General features: G+C 47.3%; 11 protein-coding genes across 11 annotated transcripts; 2 read left to right on the forward strand and 9 right to left on the reverse strand.

Annotated features, from left to right (window-relative positions):
* Positions 1 to 246: 246 nt before the first annotated feature.
* N7483_000438 (uncharacterized protein) lies at positions 247 to 1,109 on the reverse strand (the record flags this gene model as incomplete). The annotated part of the gene is made up of 2 exons (XM_057083876.1): positions 247 to 411; positions 570 to 1,109. Coding segments are annotated over 2 exons (705 nt in total), but the record flags the coding sequence as incomplete, so codon positions are not given.
* A 1,294-nt stretch (positions 1,110 to 2,403) lies between these two features.
* N7483_000439 (putative AT DNA binding protein) lies at positions 2,404 to 6,057 on the reverse strand (the record flags this gene model as incomplete). The annotated part of the gene is made up of 1 exon (XM_057083877.1): positions 2,404 to 6,057. One exon carries the CDS (start codon positions 6,055 to 6,057, stop codon positions 2,404 to 2,406), a length of 3,654 nt encoding a protein of 1,217 aa, XP_056950026.1.
* A 395-nt stretch (positions 6,058 to 6,452) lies between these two features.
* On the reverse strand, positions 6,453 to 7,184 carry N7483_000440 (uncharacterized protein; the record flags this gene model as incomplete). Its single annotated transcript, XM_057083878.1, has 1 exon — positions 6,453 to 7,184. The coding sequence occupies one exon, from the start codon at positions 7,182 to 7,184 to the stop codon at positions 6,453 to 6,455; it is 732 nt and encodes a 243-aa protein (XP_056950027.1).
* Positions 7,185 to 7,625: 441 nt separating this feature from the next.
* N7483_000441 (uncharacterized protein) lies at positions 7,626 to 9,434 on the reverse strand (the record flags this gene model as incomplete). The annotated part of the gene is made up of 3 exons (XM_057083879.1): positions 7,626 to 8,127; positions 8,185 to 9,043; positions 9,101 to 9,434. The coding sequence occupies 3 exons, from the start codon at positions 9,432 to 9,434 to the stop codon at positions 7,626 to 7,628; spliced, it is 1,695 nt and encodes a 564-aa protein (XP_056950028.1).
* A 350-nt stretch (positions 9,435 to 9,784) lies between these two features.
* On the forward strand, positions 9,785 to 12,135 carry N7483_000442 (uncharacterized protein; the record flags this gene model as incomplete). The annotated part of the gene is made up of 6 exons (XM_057083880.1): positions 9,785 to 10,575; positions 10,628 to 11,390; positions 11,447 to 11,528; positions 11,582 to 11,722; positions 11,777 to 11,912; positions 11,976 to 12,135. The coding sequence occupies 6 exons, from the start codon at positions 9,785 to 9,787 to the stop codon at positions 12,133 to 12,135; spliced, it is 2,073 nt and encodes a 690-aa protein (XP_056950029.1).
* Positions 12,136 to 12,391: 256 nt separating this feature from the next.
* On the reverse strand, positions 12,392 to 13,648 carry N7483_000443 (aldose epimerase family protein; the record flags this gene model as incomplete). The annotated part of the gene is made up of 1 exon (XM_057083881.1): positions 12,392 to 13,648. The coding sequence occupies one exon, from the start codon at positions 13,646 to 13,648 to the stop codon at positions 12,392 to 12,394; it is 1,257 nt and encodes a 418-aa protein (XP_056950030.1).
* Positions 13,649 to 14,616: 968 nt separating this feature from the next.
* Positions 14,617 to 15,516, reverse strand: N7483_000444 (enoyl-CoA hydratase/isomerase family protein; the record flags this gene model as incomplete). Its single annotated transcript, XM_057083882.1, has 4 exons — positions 14,617 to 14,728; positions 14,786 to 15,138; positions 15,188 to 15,247; positions 15,307 to 15,516. 4 exons carry the CDS (start codon positions 15,514 to 15,516, stop codon positions 14,617 to 14,619), a joined length of 735 nt encoding a protein of 244 aa, XP_056950031.1.
* A 630-nt stretch (positions 15,517 to 16,146) lies between these two features.
* Positions 16,147 to 17,312, reverse strand: N7483_000445 (MBL fold metallo-hydrolase; the record flags this gene model as incomplete). Its single annotated transcript, XM_057083883.1, has 2 exons — positions 16,147 to 17,155; positions 17,221 to 17,312. The coding sequence occupies 2 exons, from the start codon at positions 17,310 to 17,312 to the stop codon at positions 16,147 to 16,149; spliced, it is 1,101 nt and encodes a 366-aa protein (XP_056950032.1).
* A 599-nt stretch (positions 17,313 to 17,911) lies between these two features.
* N7483_000446 (Aldo/keto reductase) lies at positions 17,912 to 19,222 on the reverse strand (the record flags this gene model as incomplete). Its single annotated transcript, XM_057083884.1, has 4 exons — positions 17,912 to 18,383; positions 18,451 to 18,715; positions 18,786 to 19,103; positions 19,156 to 19,222. The coding sequence occupies 4 exons, from the start codon at positions 19,220 to 19,222 to the stop codon at positions 17,912 to 17,914; spliced, it is 1,122 nt and encodes a 373-aa protein (XP_056950033.1).
* Positions 19,223 to 19,851: 629 nt separating this feature from the next.
* Positions 19,852 to 21,438, reverse strand: N7483_000447 (putative actin-related protein RO7; the record flags this gene model as incomplete). The annotated part of the gene is made up of 1 exon (XM_057083885.1): positions 19,852 to 21,438. One exon carries the CDS (start codon positions 21,436 to 21,438, stop codon positions 19,852 to 19,854), a length of 1,587 nt encoding a protein of 528 aa, XP_056950034.1.
* A 471-nt stretch (positions 21,439 to 21,909) lies between these two features.
* N7483_000448 (crossover junction endodeoxyribonuclease) lies at positions 21,910 to 24,150 on the forward strand (the record flags this gene model as incomplete). Its single annotated transcript, XM_057083886.1, has 2 exons — positions 21,910 to 21,923; positions 22,032 to 24,150. The coding sequence occupies 2 exons, from the start codon at positions 21,910 to 21,912 to the stop codon at positions 24,148 to 24,150; spliced, it is 2,133 nt and encodes a 710-aa protein (XP_056950035.1).
* Positions 24,151 to 24,745: the final 595 nt, after the last annotated feature.

Below are 24,745 nucleotides of genomic sequence, written 5' to 3' on the forward strand. Positions count from 1 at the left end.
GTCACCATCTGGGCAGCTTCTACCATACAATTATAGCTACCACACAATTATCCATAGATGATTTCGTCCAAGCTTCATTTCGTGTTTCATTTCGTATTTCTAATTTAATCTTCAATCTTCTAGATACAAAGAATATTATACCTTGCATGTCAATGCCGGTGGGTTAGTCTCAACCATACTATGATTAAGATAGCTGGGTAGTGTAAATCGACGTATTATCGGTAGCCCAGGGCCATTATGATTACTCTTTACGGTAAGAGTGAGTTGTTTTTCCTTCAGTGCGAGCGATTCCTCCAGGGATCGACGTCGTTTCCATGCCTTGCGGAACTGGCTCCGCTCATCCTCTTGTTGTCTCATTCTCATGGACATGAAGCTCTCATGAGCCTCTTTTTCCTCGCTTAGGTCTTGAACCTAGATACCGAAATGATGGGTTAGTATTAATGATCAATAAATGAACATGCAGGCCAAATAAAAGACATAAAATAGGCAAAGGAAATGTAGCCAGTTTCTGTGTTTATTCTGATGAAGCTGGTAGAAAAAGTATACGCGACAGGGAAGAGGAAACATACATATGAGATCCAAAGCTCCTGTTCCGAACTCCAAGCTTTTTGACACCGGGCCAATTGCTTCTCTGCTCGAAGAAGTTCTTTTTCTTGTTCATTTGTCCAGCGGGATCGACTGCGAACTATATTCGCCCAGCTGACCTCGCGAGCCAGCACGGAGGGACGGGATTCCGCTCGAGACTTCACCCGAGAGCGGGGAGAAACCGAACCTGAGTTTGTTTCCGGGTATTCGAATGAGAAGCCGAGTTCTGATTCAAGGTTGTGGGGGTTTGTTTGGTCTGGACTTTGCTTCACCGCTATATGCAGGGTGTGGGAGACGTCACGGTGCAGGGATGTGAGTGGTAATTTGGGTTCCGAGGGCAGGGTGGCGAGTGGTTTCTCGGAAAAATGAAGATCGAGATCCCATACCGAGTCAGGGTCTAGGTTTGATTCTTTTTCTTTGCCTTTGCTACTTGTTGAAGACCTGCGTCTCCAGGCAAATGGGAAAGGCAGGGCGCGGAAGACGAAAGTAAAGACCGACATGGAGAGGATACTGGTATACACCATAAGAGTTCAACAAGCACTTGAGAATCGGTAGTAAAATTAAAAAAGAGAAATGAAAAGCAAAGAGAAAAGAGAAAAGGAAAATCAAGAAACGTGCACGACTGATTGATGGAGAACAGCTAAGATAGGATAGGGCTTTCTTTTTGTATATAAAGTCTCGTCAGGTTGGTGGCAACTTGAATTCCCCATACTATCAAGGATTATTGACTGAGAAGCGGCTTGAACACCGAATAGATAGTACGAGTACCTTTTTCCCCTCAATACATCATCATATTGTAGTACTTTGGGTTTCCACACGGACTGAAAATTCCCCAAAGCGAAAACGAACTTGCAGCACGGCCTCGCACAAAAGTGGAGAGTCTGAATGCGAGACCAATGTACATCAGATACGTTCTCTGCTTGGCCACGCGGACCCATACACGAACATGTACATCCGCCGGTTTTCCCCTAATCGATCTGGCCCGGGGTCTATTCATGGCTGCAGACTCGGTCCAGACTTCAACTCGGCTACGGCGCGGATTTCGCGCTCGTGTACTCGTGTACCTCACAGGAATAAAGCGGTTGTACGGATACATTGATGATACATCCTTGTTGATTCCAAGATTGAAGAGGGTTAAATACGAAAAGATCGTCCCGATAGAAATGACTTGTCCTACCAGTTGACGAGTATCATTATGGTGCTATGTATAAGAGATCCTGGAATGGCTTGTCCTTCAAGACTACAAGTACATAGTGACATTTCAACGATATTTGAAATTGAGGATATACAAGTACTAGTCTTCCATTATCTAGGTTCTGGAAATCAAGGCGAATGATTCTTAGGTGCATGATTTACTAGTAATTGGGTGATTTCGTCTGGTAGACATGCATTATCCATCATCAATATTATTCTATAATAAGGGAACAGAAGAATCCTTGCAGGGAAGCCCAAGGTATCCACATGTGCACTTGAATGTGATGAGTGTTTGTTCAATTGTATAGCACAAATAGTAAAAGTAGGTACTCCTACCCAATGAGTCCGAGTTATCACGTCATAATGTGAATAGAAACAAGAATGAGATATTCGCTTGAAAGGAAAAAGAAAAAAAAACAGTTCAGTTACTCCCATACAACCAATCCAACAATCATGAGGGAATCATAAATGGGCAATTCCAAAGCCGCATTGAAAAACAAGCCGCGGACTCCGCCAAAGGTTCAACAAGTATACGCCGATTAGAAAAAAGAAAATAGAAAAAAAAGAAACATAATGAGGGGTGAAAACAACATTGAATGATCCAATAATTGGAGTAATCCATGCTCATCGCCAAGTATCCACAGACATTCCTCGGGCCGTCTTAGACTTCCGTTCTTCTCGGATTTGTTCACCAATGATGACACTGATTAGTCTTCGATGCAGGTCAGCCTCAGTCCAATCAACCTGTCCACTTCCTCCGTACTCAATGTCCGCGTGTGAAAGTTCATGTACAAATCGATCAATAACAGCAAACTGTACTTCCGTAATCGGAACCCCGTGATGTCCATCTGAGGTCCACATCCAGTCGCCGATGATATCAGCACGACCCGGCGCATCAAAATATGGGAAACGTTCAGGATGTCGCTTTGCCATTCGGTAAACGCGCCGAAGAAGTGTATAATGAGCATCAGAGAAGTACCCAAACACCGCAAGAGGTCTCGGTTTCTGTAGCTTATCATGGCTATTCTCTACCAGATCCACAGCTTCAGGTTCGGGTTCAATGGCGTCGTCAGATTCTTCTTGCTCAGCGAATTGATCTTCTTCCATCTCGATTAATGACATGTGACCTTCGCCCATTGACGGGGCGCCTGCCGATTCGTCCACTTGTTCCGTAGAATATTCGTTCAATGGGCTTCGAAGGGGTTCGTGCTCAGGATCTTCACGGATGTCGTGTGCCGAGCCATCGTTCCCAGGCTCATCCTGGTCACTCTGATAATCGTCCGGCTCGTCTTCAGAGATATCGCTGGAGCTATCATACCGAGACCTGGTCGGAGCCTTAAGCCACCGAGGGGTCAGACTAGTGATTCGTCGGAACCAGGAGGATGGCTCTCCTTCTTGGGCATGTCGCGTGTGCTCTGGAGTGATCGCGGATTGTTCACCAAGAGATTGGGTATCGTGAACTTCAGGGCTATGGGTAGCATCACTGTAATCGACCCGCCCAGATGCTGAACCTACGTGAGGGCTCTCATGCACTGGAGGCGAGTTGATTTCAGCATGAAAATCTGGCTCCGGACTTTGAGAGATAGGTTGTAGGCGGACCCGTTTCTCTGACTTGATTGATCTGACGCCAGATCCATTGATAGAGGAATATGGCGCGGCGATCCGGCGTTTCAAAATGCTCTTCGGCGTGCTGCTACCATTGAAATATCGAGCCCGATTAGGTGTATCCTCCTCGCCCAGAATAGCAGACAGATCGACTTCTTGGTCACGTAGCTTTTGAATGTGGGTTTGTTCCAAATGTTTCGTCCCATCATGCTCAATGGCGACATAGGCTGGAGATGAGCTCAAATTGTTCTGACGCGTCGCAGCACTACCTATCTTCTTCCAAGGAGTAGTGCTTTCTTGAACAGGCGGCGGTGCATCATCATCTGAGTGCTGAGAGAGGAAACTATGATCTCGGGCTTCTTGCTGCCAGATGTCGTCGAATCCTTCCTCCGTCTCCTCCTCGCCGACGCCCATCTCTTCTTGCACATGGGTTTCTCGATAAGCAGAGCGATATGGCTCAGGTTCAGGCTGAGAATCAACCTCGTCGTCTCGATCATCGTTTTGTTCCTGTTGCCAGATATCAACAGAATCGTCGTCATCATCCAGAATCTGCTGCCCATGCTCATGATGATTATCCTGCTCCTGCTCCTGTTCTACCCCAAACCTTCGGCCAGAAGAATGTAATGGATCTGATAAATTCTGCGGCATGCGATCTTGACTTTGTTCATGGAAGCGTTCTTCGATGAAATAGTCTTCATCAACAGAATGCTGGTCAAATGGTTGTTGTTCTTCGTAATTCAGCTGCGCATCCGAATGAGGCAAATCCTCCAATAAATCTTCATTCTCGTTGTTTTCGCTTTCAGGCGTATTTTCATCGCTCTCGACGTAGATGACCTGGTTTGAATTCACAGGATTTGCTGCTTGTCGACTGACGATTTCGCGCTCCATTTGCCATTGCGACTCTCTAGTTCGTCTGAGATCTGCCGGATTGTATTGTTGCGGACTTCTGTCTGATAACTGTGGCGATTCCAGCATGGCTGGTTCTTCTTCATCTTCCTCTTCATATTCATTCTCCAACTCCTCAATTTCTTCCTCCTGCTCCTCTTCCTGTTCATAGATTCGACTTCCAGATTCCTCAACTCCATCTAGGAAATAATCGGGCTCCTCGCGGACATGTGGACTAGGCTCATGATCTGGTGATTTTTCAGGTGACATCGTTTCCGGAAGTTCGGGATACGACACCAGGTCAGCAGAATGCCGGGATCTTTGGTCAAATGAGTTCAAGTTTTGACTTGAGAGACTTGCGCGTCCAGGAGAGAAAACCTGTGCCAGTGGACTCGGTCGCGCAGAGCTATGTGTATCGCTTCGGAGGTCACGAATAGATCCTGGTAGTCTACGCTTCAACTTGTCCCCGATGCGACCGTCTTCTCGGTCTCTTAAGATCTTGGCAGCATTATCTGTAGCATTCCTGGCTCCGGATCCCAAACCATATTGCCTAGCAGAAGGAAGGGTATCCAATGAGACCATTGTGAAGCCCTCGCTTTCCATTATAGAATCGAACTCCTCATGATCTTCAGTTGGATCGGCTAGTGGATCGGTGGTAGGATGCGGCTGTACAGTATCTCGGGATGCAACCTGTTCATTATTCTCCCGAGCTCGATTCTCTCCTTCGACCAGCGAAGAAGTTGGGGTGGGTGTTGGGTAGGTACCAGGTGAAGAAGTGCTACCACCGAGCCGAGAGGATCGAGTAGATGAGCCCAGTCTTTCACGTGGTGTTGGTGATGGCATCTTAGACGGAGTAGAATGTATGCTCTCCTCATTGTCCTGGAAGTGGTGTTCTGTTTCTCCGATGACAGGCGTGTCGTATGTAGCTCTACCATATTCCCGACGATTGCTGTCATCCCAAGTCTGGCTATGGGCCGGAGGAAGTGGACGAAGATCCGCAACTGGTAAATCATCCGCACCCAAAGAGTCGCTTTCGAGTTCGTCAAACACATCGGTGTTTATGGGACTCCATTGTCGCACAGGCTCAGCAGCAACATCTGCAGTCATATCCATCGGGCTCATATGCATCTCCGATTGAGGCTCTGGGGATGGCGCATTGTCGATATCGAATAAATCCTGCCTCAGTGGTCTTGGTGTGCTCTTCCGCGGCCTGCCTGGCTTCCTTTTCTGACCACTAGCTTCGTTTGGCCCAGGGGTATGTCCGGGGCTTCCTGGCCAAGGTGATCCATTCCGGGGCTGAGTATCTGATTTCCGAGGTCGACCACGTTTCCTTGGAGGTGTTTTCTCCATTAGGGGGCTTCGTTCATCCTTCAATGGAACCATAGTTGTCACAGTCGAGGGTCGTCGTCGTTTTCGCGAAGGGCTGTTTTGGTCTTGGTTCTCTTCATCCTGCGTGGCCTCGAGGGTAACACGAATGCGCCACGGACTAACATTGCCATCCTGTAGTATCTTTTCCGGTGATATTGAGCGATGGCGACCATCCAGCTTCATCGCCGGTGAACGAGGAAGGAGAACATCGTCGAAACGTATCGAGTGCGCGCTTTTTCCGGGGCTAAGGCTCGCGCGCGGTCGCTTGGCCGGCGTTTGTTGGCGTTTCACAAGAGCTGGAGACATCCAGCTTTGACGACCAGAGAATTGTTTCACTGGAGACGAGATCAAATACTCGGCATCGCCTGGAGGGCCAAGGATATCGGGGGATGAGGTTTGGCTGCGCGACGTGCTTGACATTGCGGGAGGACTTGCTGCGACAAATTCTCGGCACGCGTGCCGCTAGGGGGCGTGGAGGTAGTCGCAACCCGTGGAATGTTGTCAGATTGGAAAATCAATGGGTCGGATAAAAAAAGCAATTTGTACAAATCGAGTAAATCATGAATCTTAAGCAAAAACCGCGGGGCAAGCTATAAACAAACCACCGGAAGCGGGCACGAGCGGTCACCACAGCCGACGTGACCGTTGGCTTAATAAGCGATAACTATGGACGAAAGCTTCCAAGGTTGGATGAGTTGACTTTAATATATTGCAATATCCGATGAATACGAGGTAAAATTTTGAATAGTTCGATACGGACCAAGTGGCTATATATCATATTTTTGCTTTTTACATATTTTGTGCCCAAAATCGATTTACATGTCTGCTTCCACTGTATCAACCGAAGGAACTCGATCCAGCTCAACGCCACAAAATCGTGCCACTTTATGTACACAGTCACATACCATTTTCACATCCTCTTTGGAAACCGCAACTCTTCTAGTACCTCGAATATGCCAATATGTCATTCGTGGGAGATTCTGGCCCATCACTGCGGGTAAAACAACCAATTCGGTGTCTACATCGTCAAGAACCTGGCGATCAGACAGATGTAATCCATAGGCAATTTCACCAACCCAGAAGCCCCAATCCCGGTGTCTCCTGAACAAATCAAATAGCGCTGTGACATTTTGGGCATATATCGTATGTAGCCAGTTCATCCCACGAGTGCGATTGGTGTCATCACATTGCCAACCTTCTCGGGTGAAAGAAGGGTCCATTTCATCAACAGGCTCAACTCGACTGATGGCGATAAGAGATTCGGTCGGTTTGGGGAGGCCAACTAGTGCAATGGCCTTGAAAAGGGTCTCGCGCATTCGTTGGATCAGTATTTGACGCGCTGCGGGTGTCGAATATGCAGGCTGGCCGATCAGATATAGATAGAGCTGATCAGCCAAGTGTGGATTCGGAGTTGTGGTTAAGGCGCTGAGGGTCGTGAGGTACCATTTGTCGTTGGCAATATCAGATAGCTCAAATTGGGTCTCAATATCGCGGAAGAGATCTTCGCATCCTCCTTCCGATGCTCGGTCAAATTCGCACTCGCTCATACTTGGGTGTATGATGCGATATCACGAAAGTTCCATCGTGACGTTGACCTTGGGTCCTGCAATATGTTATTCAAGGAATCCCTAAGCTTATTGCTTGTTCAAAACGATGGGATTATAGGTAGACCAGTACACATGTGTCTGCTCTTCTCTGACGTGCCGTTGAGGTTATGCAGGTGCAAAGTGGCGATATTCGGATTTGATGTCCATCAACTTGAAAAAGGACCCGAGGAAGATTTCCCATTATATCTACTAATCAGCAATTATAACTGTGCAATAGTTAGATCAAAGGAAAGAAATAGGACGATGGCTCTTGATGCTTGTGAACGGTACTTCTATATGATAATTCTCTGTAGTTCTAAAAAATTGACAAGTATTTGAGGGCCAGATGATATCAGTAGCGCTCAGAATGTAGGTCCAGAGACTAGACATGACCAGTTACTACTACAGCTTCGATTTCTTATCTTTGCTCCAAACTTGAATTTCAAGAAGATCCATATAGTTGGACGGGAAGAGTTCCGGTCCTAGAATCTTTTTCTGGACTTTGCCTGTCCCAGACTTGGGTAGCTCACCCTTGACCACGCGTAAGATAGTTGGTATCTTGTAACTTGCCATTTTGCTTCGAAGATCCTCTCGTAAGTCTGACAAAGAAAGAGTCTTGCGAGTCGTGCTCTGATCTGTCTTCAGACTGATACTGGCTGCTACTCGCTGACCGTATTCTGCATCCTCGACTCCAACAACCATCACTTCGGATACATAATCCAAGCCCAGAATTTCACGCTCGATATCCAAAGCGGAAATCTTATAGCCTCCGGATTTGATGATATCGATTGAAGCACGGCCAAGAATGAAGAAGTAATCGCCTTCTTGTCGAGCGATGTCGCCGGATTTAAAGTAGCCATCTTTATCGTGTGCATCGGCTGTCGCTTTTTCATCATTGAGATATCTAGATGATATTAGCTAAAGAGAATGTTGAAGTTGCGTTGCAAAGAAGTGTACAAACTTGGAAAACATATATGGGCACTTGACCAATAGATGTCCATCATCTTCAAGCTTTAGAGAGACGCCACCAACAATTCGCCCAACACTGTTTCTCGGCATTCCGTGAGTCTGGAGATCAGTCTTGATGACTGCACCAAACTCAGTAGCACCATAACGAGTCATCATCGGTTTCTCACGAAGTGTCTCCCAAAAGTCCTGAACAGGCCCAGGCAAGGCTGATGAACCACAGAGCATAGTGCGAATATCACGCGCTCCCTTGATATATTGATCACGAATCTCCGGGGATTGAGTTGCAATATTTTCTTCAAAATACCGCATCATTCGCATGTATATGGTTGGGACACCTGAAAAGAAGCTTAATCCACCTTGACGCCATCGCTCCCACGTCCACGCTATATCGAAACCGCCACTTCGAAATTCTATGCATGCACCAGCCGTAAGGAAAGGAAGGAACGTAAGTCCCAAACCTGATGCATGATGCACAGGCAAGACGTGAAGTATTACGTCTTCTTCTGTGACGCGATAAAAGTCCGCATCGGTTTCAGCATTGCCTGTTAGCCAAGTACGGCGCTGAACAGCGCCCTTGGGAGGGCCAGTTGTTCCCGAAGTGAAGATCACTGCGGCAGCATTATTCATATCGAGTGCTCGATTTGATGAAATGAGCATATTCTCTGCTGGACTGGGTGTTTCACTGAAGAAGGATGCGATAGGCGAAATGCAGGGAATTTGGAAGTTATTCTTTTCGCTCATGTTGTGTACGATGGAATTGGCAAGGGACGCGCTGGTTGTTCCAGCTAATACAGTCACGCATTGTGCCTTGAGAATAAAGTATGATGCTTCTTCCACGGGAAGACCGGCGGCTGTGTAATGGTTGAGTGTTAGCTTCGGTGACTTTGGTGAGGAATGGGTCGACATACCCATCGGGACCACCGCAGCACCCAATGCTAGAATGGCGACGAAACCCACGGTGTACTCATAGCCACCTGGGGCGAGCAATGCAATATAAACTTCATTATCCTGCTCCAAATCTCGCAACGTCTGAGGACTGAGTTTCTTTTCTAGCTCACTACGAAGAGCCAATGCATCGGATAGCACATTATGGAAAGTCTTCTCGAAGCCGGCATTCACGTCTCGAATGGAGATTCGAGATGATCTACGTTGGGCATATCGTAGAAGTTTGTGAAAGAAAGGCAAGTTAGGGAAAACATTGCTTCCCACATGGGATGGTACAAATTGTGTTCTGTCATCCATTGTTTTCAGCAACTGTCAAGCAACGTCCTTTCTGCTCCACCAAGTGAGAAACACTGAGCATGAAATATTGTAAGAATTTAACGTAAAGAGGGAGTATATGGCCCGTTTGAATTAGTCCGCCTCATTTTCTGAATCACAGAATGAACCTCAAGTCGGCTACTTCCCCGCGATTTCCCCGCGTGGGACATACCGGCAATCGGCACTCGGTGATTCGGGTAGTATGGGGTCAGAATATGGGGAACCACGCTAAGTCAGATATGCAGAGATAAAGGTGGAATAAATGAAGAATAAACCAGATCATCTCAAATTATCCAGACAGTTTCAGAGAGAAAGAAGAAACCCCAATTGAGATGCCTGACTTCGCCGATAAGCTCCGTCCAAGCCAGCCAGATGGACCTACAACTCTTGCACGCAAGCGAGCAGAATCTAGCATATCAACCGAAGAGCTGGGGCACCATCTCCTCTCAGCTGATGGATTTCTCGAACGACAAGCTCGAATCCTGCCAATTGTGCAACGCGAGCCCCTTCTCTCAAAAGATAAACAGCAGAATCTATCTCGACCTGAAAGATTCAAGCTAGGCCTTGCCCGCGCAAAGCTTCTGCGGCGATTGGTCGATAAACACCAATGGAGTCATGAAGATTACAAAATGGCCGAATACCTAGTGAGCGATGTGTCACCATACTTTCTTCACTTGGAGATGTTCGTCACCACTGTTCGGGAACAAGGTAGCGAGGCGCAACGAGCTCATTGGCTGCCATTGATCGACTCATGGAAGATCATTGGAGCGTATGCACAAACAGAGCTTGGCCATGGCAGTAATGTTCGTGGATTAGAGCTTGAGGCACGCTGGGATCCTACAACAAAGGAGTTCATTCTACATAGTCCCACGCTCACGGCTAGTAAATGGTGGAATGGAAGCTTGGGTAGGATTGCGAATTATGCTATTGTTGTTGCTCAACTACTTCTTCCTAAATACGATGCTCCAGACCAATGCGTGTCTCATGGTCCACATCCATTCATTGTTCAAGTGCGAGATATGGATACGCACCTGCCACTGGATGGTGTGGTTGTTGGAGACATTGGGCCGAAATATGGCTATATCACGATGGATAATGCTTATATGCTTTTCAACAATTTCCGGTAAGTATCCAGGAAAAGTATCTTATGATGGGCATCTCTAACTGAAATTCAGTATCCCTCATTCTGCTATGCTCTCACGATATTCCAGTGTTGATCCGGACACAGGGATATATACGAAACCAGAGCAACCAGCGACAGTCTACGGATCCTTAACATACGTTCGAGCGCAAATAGTCCATCACGCCAGACTAGTCCTCGCACGCGCTGTAACGGTAGCCGTACGGTACACAGCAATCCGAAGACAGTTCAAAGACCGAGATAGTGATGGAAGTGGACCCGAATTATCTGTACTCGATTACCCCACTGTTCAAATTCGCATCCTGCCTTTACTCGCAACCACCTTTGCGCTACACTACACCGGTCTAGCTATGCGGAATATCTACGAGAATGCGCGCCAGGATATTGAGCGAGGGAATTTCGATTCTTTGGCATATATGCACAGTATGTCCTCTGGTCTGAAAAGTCTATGTACTATGCTCGCTGCGGATGGGATTGAGACTTGTCGCCGTGCATTGGGTGGACATGGCTTCGGAGGTGGGAGTGGACTTATCGAGCTTAACAATGATTATTTGTCTAAGCCTACAGTCGAAGGAGATGACTGGATGATTACACAGCAATTGGCCTCTTGGCTTATCAAGAAAATGGCTTCTGCTGTGAAAGCGACTGACTCTCCCAGCAATTATGAGGTCGAGGTTCGATTCAAGGAGTATGTTCGAGGAAAGCGAGCTGGGGAGAATTCTCCCTCATCAGGGTATCTGGTGTTAGAGAGCGACGAGGAAATAGTGAAAAGCTTTGAGCTACGTGCGACCACCCTTGTATGTTGAGTTCAAACACTACTGAGATTTTCAAGGCCGTGATACTGATAATTAAGGCATATAATGCATATGAACAACGAATCCTTAAGAAGAGAAGCTGGAATAGCCTTCTTATTCAGCTTCACAAGCTGAGCAAGGGTAAGTTATGGAATGAAATTAAGTGATACGACGGCAGTTGACGCAGGCTAAAGCTCAATCCCAATCGATTGTTGTTGGAAAGTTCTTTGAGGCCTTGTGGACGGATACTACTCTCTCGCCTTCCCTCAAGGATATTCTGTTGGACTTATATCGTCTCTTCGCGCTTTATACTATGGAAAATGAAGCATATGAATGTGCGTTCTAGAATCAATACCTGTCTCCCAAGTTACTTAAACTAACTTCTTCAGTCTTGCGTTGCGGTGCCGTCTCTCAATCAGTTATCGATCTTATTCCAGCCCGGATTGAGGATCTAATGAGGAAAATTCGACCACATTCTGTGAAGCTGGTGGACTCATGGATGATTCCCGATTACTTGTTAGACAGGTAAGTTAAATTTCCAGCATTGCGAAACACCGATAAAGATCTAATGTTATTGAATCTCAACAGTGCATTGGGGAGGTATGATGGACGGGTGTATGAGGATCTTTACAACAGGGCTCATCGATTGAATCCGTTAAATCGGATGACTTTCAATCCGAATTACTGGGAAGATGAGATCATTAAAGGGTCTGGCGATGATGGAGCTGGCATTTTGTCTAGACTGTAGGATCTCGACGAGTAATTCGGAACTTTAGTATAAAATCGATCGCGCATGCAGTTTCTACAATTGAATGGAATACTGACTTAATGTAGGTGGGGAATTAGTTGACAAGGGCATATATTCTTTGTTTATGTACACAAGCAGACCTCCCAAAATTTACGGAGCACTCTAATTGAGGACAGCTCAAGTCATAAACGAAATAACGCAAAATTATGGTATCGATGCAAATATGCATTAAGCAGCAAGAGAGAAATCAAGGCCTTTAGTAAGTGCCGAACTGGTAAGTAGCCCAGTTGACAGCAGGAGCATCATCAGGGCCAAAGATCTGGTACTCGTCACGGCCCCACTGGGGCTGGTTGATACCGTCGATCCAGTCCTCGGTCTCAATGACAATGCAGCCGTACTTGTTGACGTAACCAGCTCCGGCGCTTCCATCCTGCTCCAGGTTACGCTTAGCTTGCGAAGCCTTGGTTGGAATGGTGCCGTTTTGGCCGTTGCAAGTGTAGATCTGCAGAGCGGCCTGATTGGTGGCGACATCCAGACTGATACCGGTGGTGTCGGAGGCCAGAGATATTGAGGAGACCATCGCGTCGTCAGCACCCCAGGAAGATGGGCGGTCGATGATCCAGCAAGTATCATAGCCAGTGCAGCCAGTACCGCAGAGTTCCTCGGTCTTGTTGATATCCTGACCGATAAGCTTGGGCTCCAGGAAGTTCAGGGCACCCTCATAGGCAGTGTCAACATCAAGGATTTCGCCAGTGGGGACTTCAAGAGAGTCGGCTCCAATGAAGCGGCCCGAGAGAGGCATCTGCAAGTAGGTGTTGTCAAGGATTGTCTCATCCTTGAATGCGTTCAGGTTCCAGTAAAGGTGGTTGGCAAGCATGATGGGGGTCTTCTTGGTGAGAGCCAATGACACGAGCTTGGTGGTGAGCTGAGGCAAGCCCTTGGGGTTCTCCGGTGACTTCTCGGTGGAGACACTGAACTGAGCGTGTGAGATCACATCACCAGGGAAACCCTGGTAGGCTTCATCAAAGAGAGTGAAGGTGATGGAGGAGGTATCCTGGGCAGTAAGTGTCCAATTCCGCTGATCGTAGCCAACGAAGCCTCCGTGAAGGGTGTCCAGACCACCGTGTTCATTCTCGGGAATGTGGTATGTGCTGTTGTCAATGGTGAAAGTACCATTCTTGATACGGTTGGCATAACGGCCGACGACGGCACCGAAATAGGTGTGGTTAGTCTCGCTGTCGTGTAGGTACTCGAGAGGGTTATCGTAACCGACCAAAACATCCTGCACGTTGCCGTCGCGGTCTGGAACCAAGACAGAAGTCAAACGCGCTCCGTAAGGAATGATGGTCACGGTGATGTTTTCTGCTTCAATGGTGTACTCCTTGAAGTGAGCAGCGTCTACTCCAGTTGGAGTAGCGCTGCTTGAGCTCTCGCTCGCGGTGGCATGCGGAATGGCGTTTGCCAGGGCAGGTAGCCCATAGACGGCAGCTGCGACGTAAGATTTGAAATGCATCCTGATACTCAATGTAGCTATCAAAGCTAAGAATAGGATACAGTAAAGGAGAAGAAGTCTAGGAGTGAAGCGTGCAGGGCAGAACAGAGAACGGAAGCAAGTGAGGGGAATGGTCATTTTATGTTAAGAGCTAAGCTCCTACCACCGCAAACAACGCCCAATTCGGCTCGCGCATGGGCCGACGCTAGGGGTACAGCAAAAAACCCGGGGTATAGGATCGATAGATCACGAATTATCCGAAAGCAGTAACGTGAGGGGATCTGGACCAACCATTGGAGTGCGAGCGGAGTGATGAGGGGAAAGATCCGAGCCCACGGGGTAAACAAGGCGGGCTAGATTACAAGGTGGATCCTTAAGAGCTGTAAGCCTACAAGGAAAACGAGTCAGATGTGACCTTTCTTCCAGGGATGCAACGCCCACAACAAAGCGAGAGGCAAAACTCCGGTGGGAGAAAAGAGAGAAAAGTGAGGAATGTCCCTTAATATTGATGGTCTCCACCTAAAATTCATAAAAATGTGGAAATCCTCCGTGTCGATCACTGACTCAGCTTCATCTCTGTTGTCAATTGGAGGAAATGAGCAATTGCTTTTTTAGCTGAAGTTTGAATTCCAAAGAAAAAGGATGAAATGATGTAAGAGATCCATTTGATAGATTATTCCTAGATTATTACTAGTCTTGAACTGTCTTGAGAGTCAAGGGTCCGGAGTATATCCATTTCAAGCTCTTCCGCTTAGTATTGAGATTGGGGGCCATCAATCATCTCCATACCTTTACATCTCACTAAATTTGACATTTTCACATGTGCAAGGTTTTTAATGATATCTGCAATTTTAGCCAACTGTTGACTCGGTTTCCTCATCCTCATAAATTGTGCCACTTCTCTATTAGCCATCATCAACTTGAACGGAGCCCAGGCGTTGGAATGACAAGATATTTAGTCGCAATCGAAGTTGATTCTTTCATCCAGCTCAAATCTTCACCTTAGCAGGCGCAGAGGTAACTCGACTATGCACATAGCTTATCCGCTGAAACTTCTTAATAGCCTCACCCCACAGCTCTTGTCGCAACAAAGCATAAACACTAGAGATTCCCGTTAGCCTGAGACCATCAATCCACTAATGGGGGATTAGAGCATACCCCATCTTCGCCTTAGGTGCCCGCTTCTCTGCAAGCTCTAGCGCAGCAGTAAGCATTTGCTCAGGCTCAGCAATGGCATCCACAATTCCATCCTCGAGTGCCTCCCTAGCAGTCCATCGGTGTGCTTCCAGAAGCATCTTGCGTGCAATCTGAGGCCGCAGTTTGAGTCTAGGCAAAGATCCGATGCCGTCAAAATGCAATCCCAAATTCACTGGAGGCATTGATATGAACCCTCTCTGGGAGTTCATGATACGATAATCGTGTGCAAGTGCGAGAGGGCAGGCTCCACCGAAGGTATGACCCGTTATCAATGCAATTGTCGGGAATGGAAAATCGAGAATTGTATGAATTAGCTGGCTCGATTGTTAGTCAAAGTCTCAAGAGCTTAAGGAGCATACATACAGGATAAAAGCCGTCTGTATTGGCAAATGGGTTGTTGTCTGATTCATCTAAATCCAATCCCTAGCAGTAAACATATTAGTAACTTGGCGCTTTTTAGTATTTTGAATAGTTTTGCGCACAGTGCACCAAAATTTGGCATCATTTCCTCTGGTAATAACTGCACCATCGGAATCTGGTCCTAGAAGTTTCTCGACTGTGCGGTATGCTCGAATCATCTCCTGACAATACCACGAGTTCAAACGGTTTTCCGGTGGTTTTTGCATGGTCAGAACGAATACGTTCCCATGTCTCTCTAAAGAGAGGTTGCGAAATGTGGGTACATCGGCCATTTTGCTCCTTTTAATGATAGTATCATTCAGAAGAATGCTGTTGTTTTGATGACTTTTCAATTTCGCGTTCTATCAATCGCTCAAGTGCTCAAATCCGGATGGAGCTTCCCCGCACAACTCATCTGGGAACCTCGGGATATGAGGTGGGCCCTGATCCAAGGCCCTGGCATTCCACACTAGATGATAAACGATAGTTATAGGCTATTTGTGCTTTCAGTTCCGCCAGAAAAAGATATAGCCTGAAAGCATGAGAAATTTGGTTTCGAAATGTGACCAATTCAAGTTGGTAGTACCTGCATCTCACATGTGCAGCTCTCTGAGCCTCTCTTTAGGCCCACTACCTAGCTAGTACAGATTTTCAAATATGTAAGAATTAAAACATTTGAACACTTCAACTGCTCGGCAAGTCCAGATGTTCAGATGTCATTCCTATGGAACATAAAATGATAAGACAAATATATACTATCAATAGTAAATTTCACGACGTTAATAACAACGAACATTTCAAATGTTGGAAAAGAAAGAATTCAAGCGGGAGAACCTGCCAGTGTGACTCGGAGTTGATAGGAGCCGTTTATATGTATTCGAAGCATGCCCTCAAAATTGAAAAAGCCTGACCTGCGTCAATCATCATAATGGTACAACATTTTTCATTGATTTGCAGAAGATCCATCGCGTCTCTTCCCGCAAGTTCTGGGCTAGCCAGTCATTTATACGCTGGGGGAATAGTGGGAGATGATCACTCAATGAATCGTCATGTGTGAGGATAACAAAAATATTATCCTCAACATCACCATCTAGCTCCTGGATTTTAGAGACGGTTATCATAGCTGCATCATGATCAGAGAATAGAGGTCCACATGCCACCTGAAAGAAGGGTTCATCGGCACTCTTCCAAGACGCAAGCTGCATTAAGAGATCACCAGGGCATCCACCGAAGCTGTTAATCTGAGCCATTGGTACAGGCTGAGGTAGATGAAGATACTGCGAAGGTCGTAGCACACCAACATGGTGACATGCATCGGCTCCCATGAAAACAAAAGTGGGTGGATCACTTGTTGTGCGCGCCAAACCACAAATGTGTCCAGGAGCATGGCCTGGTGCGTCGAGTAAGTAGAAGGAGCCATCACCAAAGAAATCAAATGCATCAAAGCGACCGATCTTGAGATCCGAGTCTTCGAAATTGATTTCGCGAACAGTGCGACCGGCAGCATCACTGTCCAGAACGGAGCGATCTGGAATAGACGGATACCCAGGCCATGAGATTCCCTTAACACCTGGTCCGACAACGAGTTCTGTATGAGAAGGAAATCGGGATGGATCGCCTGTGTGGTCGAAATGGTTGTGCGACCATATCACAGCCTCGATATCGGAACTGCGAATATTCAGGCCACTGGTATCCTTGTCCAGCATAGATGCGACGTCTTTATCGCAGCCTTGTACTGTGGTAGTAGCCTTGACAAGCTGCACAATCTTTGGAGGAAGGGCCTTTTCCCAGTCAATACGCACACCAAGGTCGAAAACGATGTGACGGTCACCATGGGAGATGAGGAAGCAGTATACTGGGGAGTTAGTCCCCTCAAATCCTGGCAGTATTGGCTCCCAGAAGTCTCCTGGCTTTAGATATAGACGTGTGTTGCTGATAGAATTTATGGTCGGGTTAGAAGAAGGAACGCGCAACCTATTCATCCTGGGTTGTCTTACGTATCGATTACTCTCACATCGACTGTCGACGAGGAAGCCGGAACTTCAACGTTCGGAGGGAGTACAGAATGAGAATTTTCGATAGCACTCATTTTCAAAGACAATTTGCTGCAGGAAGCAGTCGGTATAATAGATTGAGAGGGTAGCAAGCGCTTATTTCACCGTGATCTCCAGTCTTAATGATGACCTCTGGAAGTGACAGGTAATGATGACTGATGCAAATTCCAATGAATGAAAAGAGAAGGGAAAGCACCTTGAAATTGGCGAGGTGTCACAAACATTCAAATATCATTGGACTCAAATCAAATCCAATTGCGGTTCGGTGATCCTTTTCAAGTTTCAGCCAATTATAAGCATCAACATAATCTCGGCGTTTCATGGTGAGGGGAAATTTAGTGCCAAAGGTACTGAATGACTGAAAAGAGAATATTGGCAAAGGGACGGGCCGTTCTATCCGTGGCGTTGGATGTAGATTTCTTTACATGAAGCTCTATACTTTCATGACTGCAGAATATCTTATTTCTATTTCAGTTCGTGAGGTTATAATTAAGAAAGATCAGTGTGATTCCAAACATTTGAGAATCATGTTGCATTTCTGGCTCAAGTGAATCTTATGTTGTCAAATAGAGAGAAGATGATCAGAACTCAAGGAAATATTCCAGTCTTGGGGGTAACTCCCATGCCGTTGATATCACAGTGAGGTGAAAGTCCGGGCGTTGGGAAACTTGAGCTCACTGGTCTTGGCAATCAAGGATGAGGATCCAGTGATATTGGGGTCTGCTGGAATGAAGTTATGCGGAAATCCAAGGTCGAAAGGCTTGATACTTTCGAGATATTTAATTTGCTCGTCAGTGAGTTTGAGGCTGAGGGCTTTAATGTTGTCGCTCCAATGTTCAGCCAAACGGCCACCAACAACAGGGAAGACATTCGCGGCCTTGGACATGACGTAGGCTAATGCAACTGCCGTACCTTTCACATTTTCTCCGTGCTCAGATGCGACTTTGTCCAAAGCCTCACTTATCTTGATCTCGTCCTCGCTTTGAACGGTAGAACTTCTAGTACCCCCCACTGGCATACCAGGGCTTGACGGAAAAGCCTGACGGTAATCACGGGATACAGTCCTGGTGTGAGATTGGAATTTGCCTCCACCGAGCACAGCCCAACTATCAAGCAATGATCAATGTTAGTTATCGAAATTTCAAACCAATAGTCAAGTTTGTGGGCACTTACGGTGCAAGAGCCATGCCAAAGTGACGGGCCATAGGGATAATGTCGCGCTCGAAGTCACGATGCAGAAGACTCCAACGTCCTTGGTAGATACTAAATGGAGTCTTTCCATTCTCAATAGCATAGGTGTTGGCGGCAGCCACAATCCAGGCAGGAGTATCCGAAACTCCTAGATACAGGACCTTACCCTGCTCAACAAGAATATGAAGAGTGTCCATGATTTCCTTGATCGATGTAGTGTAATCCCAGTAATGAATGTAGTAGATATCTGAGATCGGTTATATAAATCAACAACTTGAAAGATTGGCGACAGCAGATAGTTGATAGTAGAGACTCACCAATGTAATCAGTACGTAGCTTCTTCAGTGAATCACGCACAGCAACATGAATACAGCGACGCGAGTTGCCCGAAAAATTAGCCGCCCGAGGTCCCCTACCTATAGCATGGCTACGATAGTCCAAACTAAATTTGGTAGCCAACACCAGTGAGTCACGGTTCTGACGTTCCTCAGCCCATTCTCCGATCATCTGTTCTGACTGCTCGCTGTGGTAGGTATTGGCGGTATCAATGAAGTTCCCACCAGCTTCATAGTAGTGATCCAGGAGGTCAAATACGGAATCCTTATTCATAAAGCCCATACGATCAGCCCAACCATCTGCATTGCCAAGAGACATGCCCCCCCAGTTGCAATGGAGAAACACGCACACCGGCAGTGGGTGAAAGGATGCGCAGACGGCCAAGCTCAGTTGGCAGTGGGGCCCTCAGCTCAGCCATGACGGGGGTAGCTTTGCTAAGAGAAAGGAGGATGACAAAGTATTTTGAAGTTGAGAATTCAAATGTTATTTTTTGGTGATGAGAGAAGGGGAAGAATGATGAATAGAAAAAGGAATAACTTGAAGGAAGATGAGAATCGAGAGGTATTTTTATACCTAGCAACAGGTGACTAGCACTAGCATAGATTGAGACAAACAACACACTTTCATCTCTATCTCACAATATTCTAGCCATACAGCTGTGCCTTCATGCTGGAATTAAACAGAGGGGGATTCAGGATTGGGGGGAGAACGGACTTACGCGGCACTCAGACGGGAGTATTCGCAATCCTAGAAAGAATTTGGAGAAACCAGACGCCAAAGCTGGGATAAACCAGATTCAAGTATGAAAGTGGAACCAAGTAACGGTTGGAGTATAGCTAAGCTCGAGAAGGGAATAAGAGCGGGCACCGACTTGGAGTCACCATAAGTTCAAGGATTCAATGTTAGAGCTTGCTAGGATTTGAGCCTTGTTCTATGAAACTCGAGAACATGGAAAGAAGCTACCAAGGTGATGCAGCTTACCGGGCATCGGGTATAGGCGAAATGGGTATCTATTATATGTCAAACAAGTAAATGTACAGACTTCTATTATGCCCATCCTGCTAGAGTCCAGCTCGAGCGATCACCTGCTCTCAGCCCTGATCGACGATCAGGCACAGGATGTTCCGAATCCCGGGTACCACCAGCTAGCCCATGCTGCAAGAATTTCTCACGCTCAATTTCCACCATTCCTCGGATCTTCAAGCTAGTTGTTAGACTTGCACCAGCCCAAGCCCCGAGAGACTCGACTTCGCGCAAGACTCCCTGGATAGGAATTGGCGTATCTTTGTTTTGACGACGCAACTTTTGCTCCACAAAATCGATTTCTGGTACCTCCTTTGATGGATCTGACTTCTCATCATCAGGAGAGGCCGTTGTGGCTGTGGCCTTCACAGGTGACTTCTCGCCGTTCGGTTGAGTCGAGATCCTCAGCTCCGCTAAACGCTCACGTTGTCGCTCTACGGCTTTTCCTCGAATCGGACTCCATCCATATCGCTCAACCAACTTTGAGACCTCTTTAAGAATCCGCTGCCGCAAGCCAGGAATCCGAGCTCCACCACCAACGAACACGATGCGTGCCATACATGTTCCGCGTGCATCGGGAGGTAGGTCGAGAAGGGTCTTGTAGACTAGAAGAGGTATGGATTTCTCTTCATCGTCAAGATCGTGCTCGGAGATATCTGGAGCAAGGAGGACTTTCTCGACGGGTTCTGCAAATCGGGAAAATGGGACCTCAATAAATTCCTGCTCAGGATTCCCTGGAGGCGGTATTGAGACAGACGAGGATTGCTCTTCGGTGTCTTCCGTCTCTGTATCTGGATGACACCAAGCAAGTCGACAGGTTACCTCCTCGCAGTATTTGAATCCCACGGAGATATCTTCTAATAAAACCTCCTCTTGGCTATCTTGCAAAGCGAGACTACTGAGAAGTCGACCCATTTGCTGCACAACCGCTTTCATCGCTCTCGTACTTCTATTTGTTGTGACCTCTCTATATTCATAGAGTCCAGTCGTAGTAGTCTCCGCCCATCCAAGATCCACCACTAGCGCTGATCGCAATCCCGCAGCAGTCGCTGACATAGGGGCGCTGGGTAAAAGAGTAATAGTAGGGAAACGCCATCGGCTGAAGAGTGTTGAGAGAAGCGATGACAATAATGGATGCGGCATAAGAGAAGGTAGAACCAGGACTAAGCGGGATGTCCCTGTGTCGGTCAACAGATATTGGTTATAGGTTTCACGGAATAGACGTTCAATTTTATCTCCCACCAAGCCGATATCCGTTTGACGTAAATCTAACCTCCAGATCTCATATTCACGGGTCCAATCTTCTGCGTTGATAGGCTGAGATGGTGGTCGTGCACCCGAATCGCCTTCAATCCATCCCCGATAGTCCCCTGCCCGCCGGGATTCTTCTGGTCCAAGGCCAACCACACAAACAGGCGCACTGCTTCCCTCAAATCCAGCTCGGAGCCAGCGGGCGCCAATTTCAAATATGATTGCATCGTCTTCGTTGCGAAATGTTGAGCCCGGTGACGTGGTGCTAGCGAAGGAGGTATTGGCCGAACGAAGCTGCTGCTGCGGAGTATGAGGCGAGCCCGGTCGGGCCACTGAATTCCGCAAGCTAGATGTAGACATTTCGCAAATAGTGCGTTGGATTTGGGTTGTTTCGTCGGCTATTGCGAAATCGTGAGTGTGTTTTGGAGTGTCACCCCTCGGGGCAACCGAAATCCGCGGCGAAAGAGGACCCGCTTCAGCAATGCAATGCGCCGATGCGTTTACAGCGCCATGCGAAGCGAGTATGAGCAAATATGTATTCAAAATGTAGCAGCAAGGGTAATGAGAGAAATACGTAATCAGAGCTGGGATATCTTTGAAGGAGCTCCAATTGAACCTGGTGACGATATCGCGCAAACATCGCGCAAACAACGCGGGTTTGGAAGCAGCTGTGTCGTAAACGGATCTACATCGGGCCGTGGTTTATTTACTCGTCAACAACTCAAGTGCTTGCAACTGCAGCTACAATAATCATCCCCAACGCCACATGGCTAACTACATATTCTTATGACCATGCAGAATTGGTGAATATTCAATGTCAATACCGACCGGATGGGTATCCCAGGGTATGTCTGTCGTTTTACTGCGATCTCTTCAACTGTCACTTAGCAACCCGCCGAAGTGCACTTATCATATCTTGAAGAGCGGGGTTCGCTGATACATGGATATCCTAGTCTCATCAATGCCCTTGGCAAAGGCGATCGAGTCTCCCTTTCGAAATTAGCAGTCTCTCACTTGGAGCGTACAGCAAGGCCGATCCGAGTCGCAGTTGATATCTCTATTTGGTTATTCCAGGTTCAAGCTGGCCGTGGCGGAAAGAATCCAGAACTACGTACATTGTTCTTTCGACTTCTTAAGCTCCTCGCATTGCCGGTTCACCCACTTTTCGTTTACGATGGTCGCCATAAACCTCCCTTCAAAAGGGGGAAGGCAGTCTCGGCGCGCAGTTATGGCAATGCGCCAATCATCCAGCGCTCAAAGGATTTAATTGAACGTTTCCAATTTCCATGGCATGAGGCCCCTGGCGAGGCTGAGGCCGAATGCGCAAGACTGCAGCAGGCTGGGATCGTAGATGCAGTGATGAGCAACGATGCTGATACGCTCATGTTTGGTTCAACGTGGACCATCATGAACTTCTCGAAGGAAAAGGGCACTGGTACTACTGCTGCAACCCATGTCACCTGCTATCGCATTGGAACTGGGGATCTTGTCTCGAACGTGCCTCTAGGCCGGGCAGGTATGATTTTATTCGCCATGCTTAGCGGAGGTGATTATCTGCCCGGAGGCGTCCCAAAGTGTGGGGCTAAACTAGCAAAGGAGATTGCCCAAGCAAGCTTTGGTGAAGATCTGCTCCAAGAGCTTGCTTCTAATTCTCCAGATATCCAGACACGTATTGGTGAATGGCGCGAGCGACTGCAATACGAACTGGATGAAAACGAGAGCGGCTACTTCACGACAAAGCACAAGGCAGTTCGGATCCCCGAGGACTTCCCCGATCGACAAATTCTCGAGTATTATGCTGAGCCAAAAGTCTCCACCGAGGAGGAAATGTCTATTCTCAGGCGTCGTCTGAGACAAGCCTGGGATAGAGAAATTGATACCTTCGCCATTAGGACCTATGCAGCCGAGCATTTCGAATGGAATTATCGTTCGGGTGCCAGGAAGATTATCAAACATTTGGCTGAGCCTCTAGTTTCTTACAGGCTCCGTCTCCAACGGCCTGTCTCAGGGCTCTCAAGTGGCAACACATTGGCTCCTGACTGTGATGACCCTTGGCTTCAGAAGATTTATCGAAGTCGAGCCACTTTTGGTACTGATGGTATGACTGAGCTACAGACGGATATGCTGCCGATCGATGTGGTTGGCATTGATTTGCTCGCCGAAGAACCGACCCCTCTCCCTCCAGTCCAAGAGACCGGTCCTTCGGAAGAGGTGCTTGAAGAGGATGATGAAGATGATCCCGAAATCGCAGTTGGTGAACCCCCTTCAACGCCTTCAAAGACCCCCGCGAGAAACCGATATGACCCCCTTGGGATTGTTAAGATCTGGGTTTTCGAGACAGTTGCCAAACTCGGTGTCCCTGATGTTGTGAAGGCCTGGAATGACGAACAAGCCGCAAAGGAGGCAGCAAAGGCCAGCAAGGCTGCGTCTAAGCCTAAAAAGCCAACTACACGCCGCACAGGCCCCAGAAAGAAGGGGCCTATTGACCCGAATATGAAGCATGGTAGTATCCTGAAATATGGAACCATGACCAAGGATAAATCCGAGCTTTCGCAGTCCAACAAGAAGCATATGCTTGTAGCAGCATCCTCGCAATCGTCAGTGGTCTCGGCCAAGGAATCACCTGGATTCAAGACGCCACCTTCATTTGCGGAAAGCATCGACTTGGAGACTGATTTCCCTCCCCGCATGTATTCCCAACAGCAAACGTACGACGCCTCCCATGATGTTGATGATCTCATTGACTCATTCTCCTCCTTAGTTACCACATCACCGCCAAAGATTAAACGACATCCTCTGGCAGGACAAACCCCAGCCCCAGTTCGGACTCGAATTTCTGCCACTGGGGAAGCTGATATTGATGACCCCGGCTTCCGCATCTTTCATCCATTGGATCAATTGGACTCCCCGCTCTCAAAGGGGCTCAAGATAAGCTATTCGGTCTCCACTTCTAAGACCTCGGATGCAAAGGTCACTGCGCGGAACTTAACAGCATCATCGCCCAAAAAGCAGGCCTACGACAAAGCGAAGAAGGCAACAAAACCTATCGATATCGAGGAAACCCCCCCGTGAAGTTGTGGATTTAGAGAAGGCTGTGTCTGCCTTGTCATTATCAGCACAACAGGACAAGAAGGACTCGTCAGAGAAACCCGCACCAACAAGCAGAACCTCTTGCGTGAAGAAGAGTGAGGAAGCTACCGACAAGCTCAAAGCAGTCAAAAAGACACAAAAATCAGGCTCCAGGCAAACATCTGGGCACCTTGAAAATATCTCAACATATAATGGTTTCTGGTCAATTGACGAACCTGCTGGTTCGGACTCGCTTGAAATGAATTCAGGGTCCCATGGTCGTATAGACGCAATTACGGAACCTAATCCAAAGAGCAAAGCAAGAAAGAAACGTTTTTCCCAAGTCAGCATTGTTGATATGACTTGATTTTTTTTTTCTCAAAGCTTGCATTGGTTTCAACATTTGGATTGATTGACAGAAGGATTGGCGTTCAGAAAGGACAAACATCGGATTATACATATTCTCATTGAATTTGAGCTGGCAATTTGATCAAGCATTGGCGGGCGTTGGTTTTTTTTAGCTTCTTATGACATGAAATGATAACGATTCAAAACTTCCACGAGTGTTAATAGTAGTAGCTGAACGGATGAATACCAC

This window comes from Penicillium malachiteum (genome assembly GCF_028827825.1).
Source record: "Penicillium malachiteum strain IBT 17515 chromosome Unknown utg000001l:1.0-8184562.0:1.0-8186909.0, whole genome shotgun sequence".
Lineage (NCBI taxonomy): Eukaryota > Fungi > Ascomycota > Eurotiomycetes > Eurotiales > Aspergillaceae > Penicillium > Penicillium malachiteum.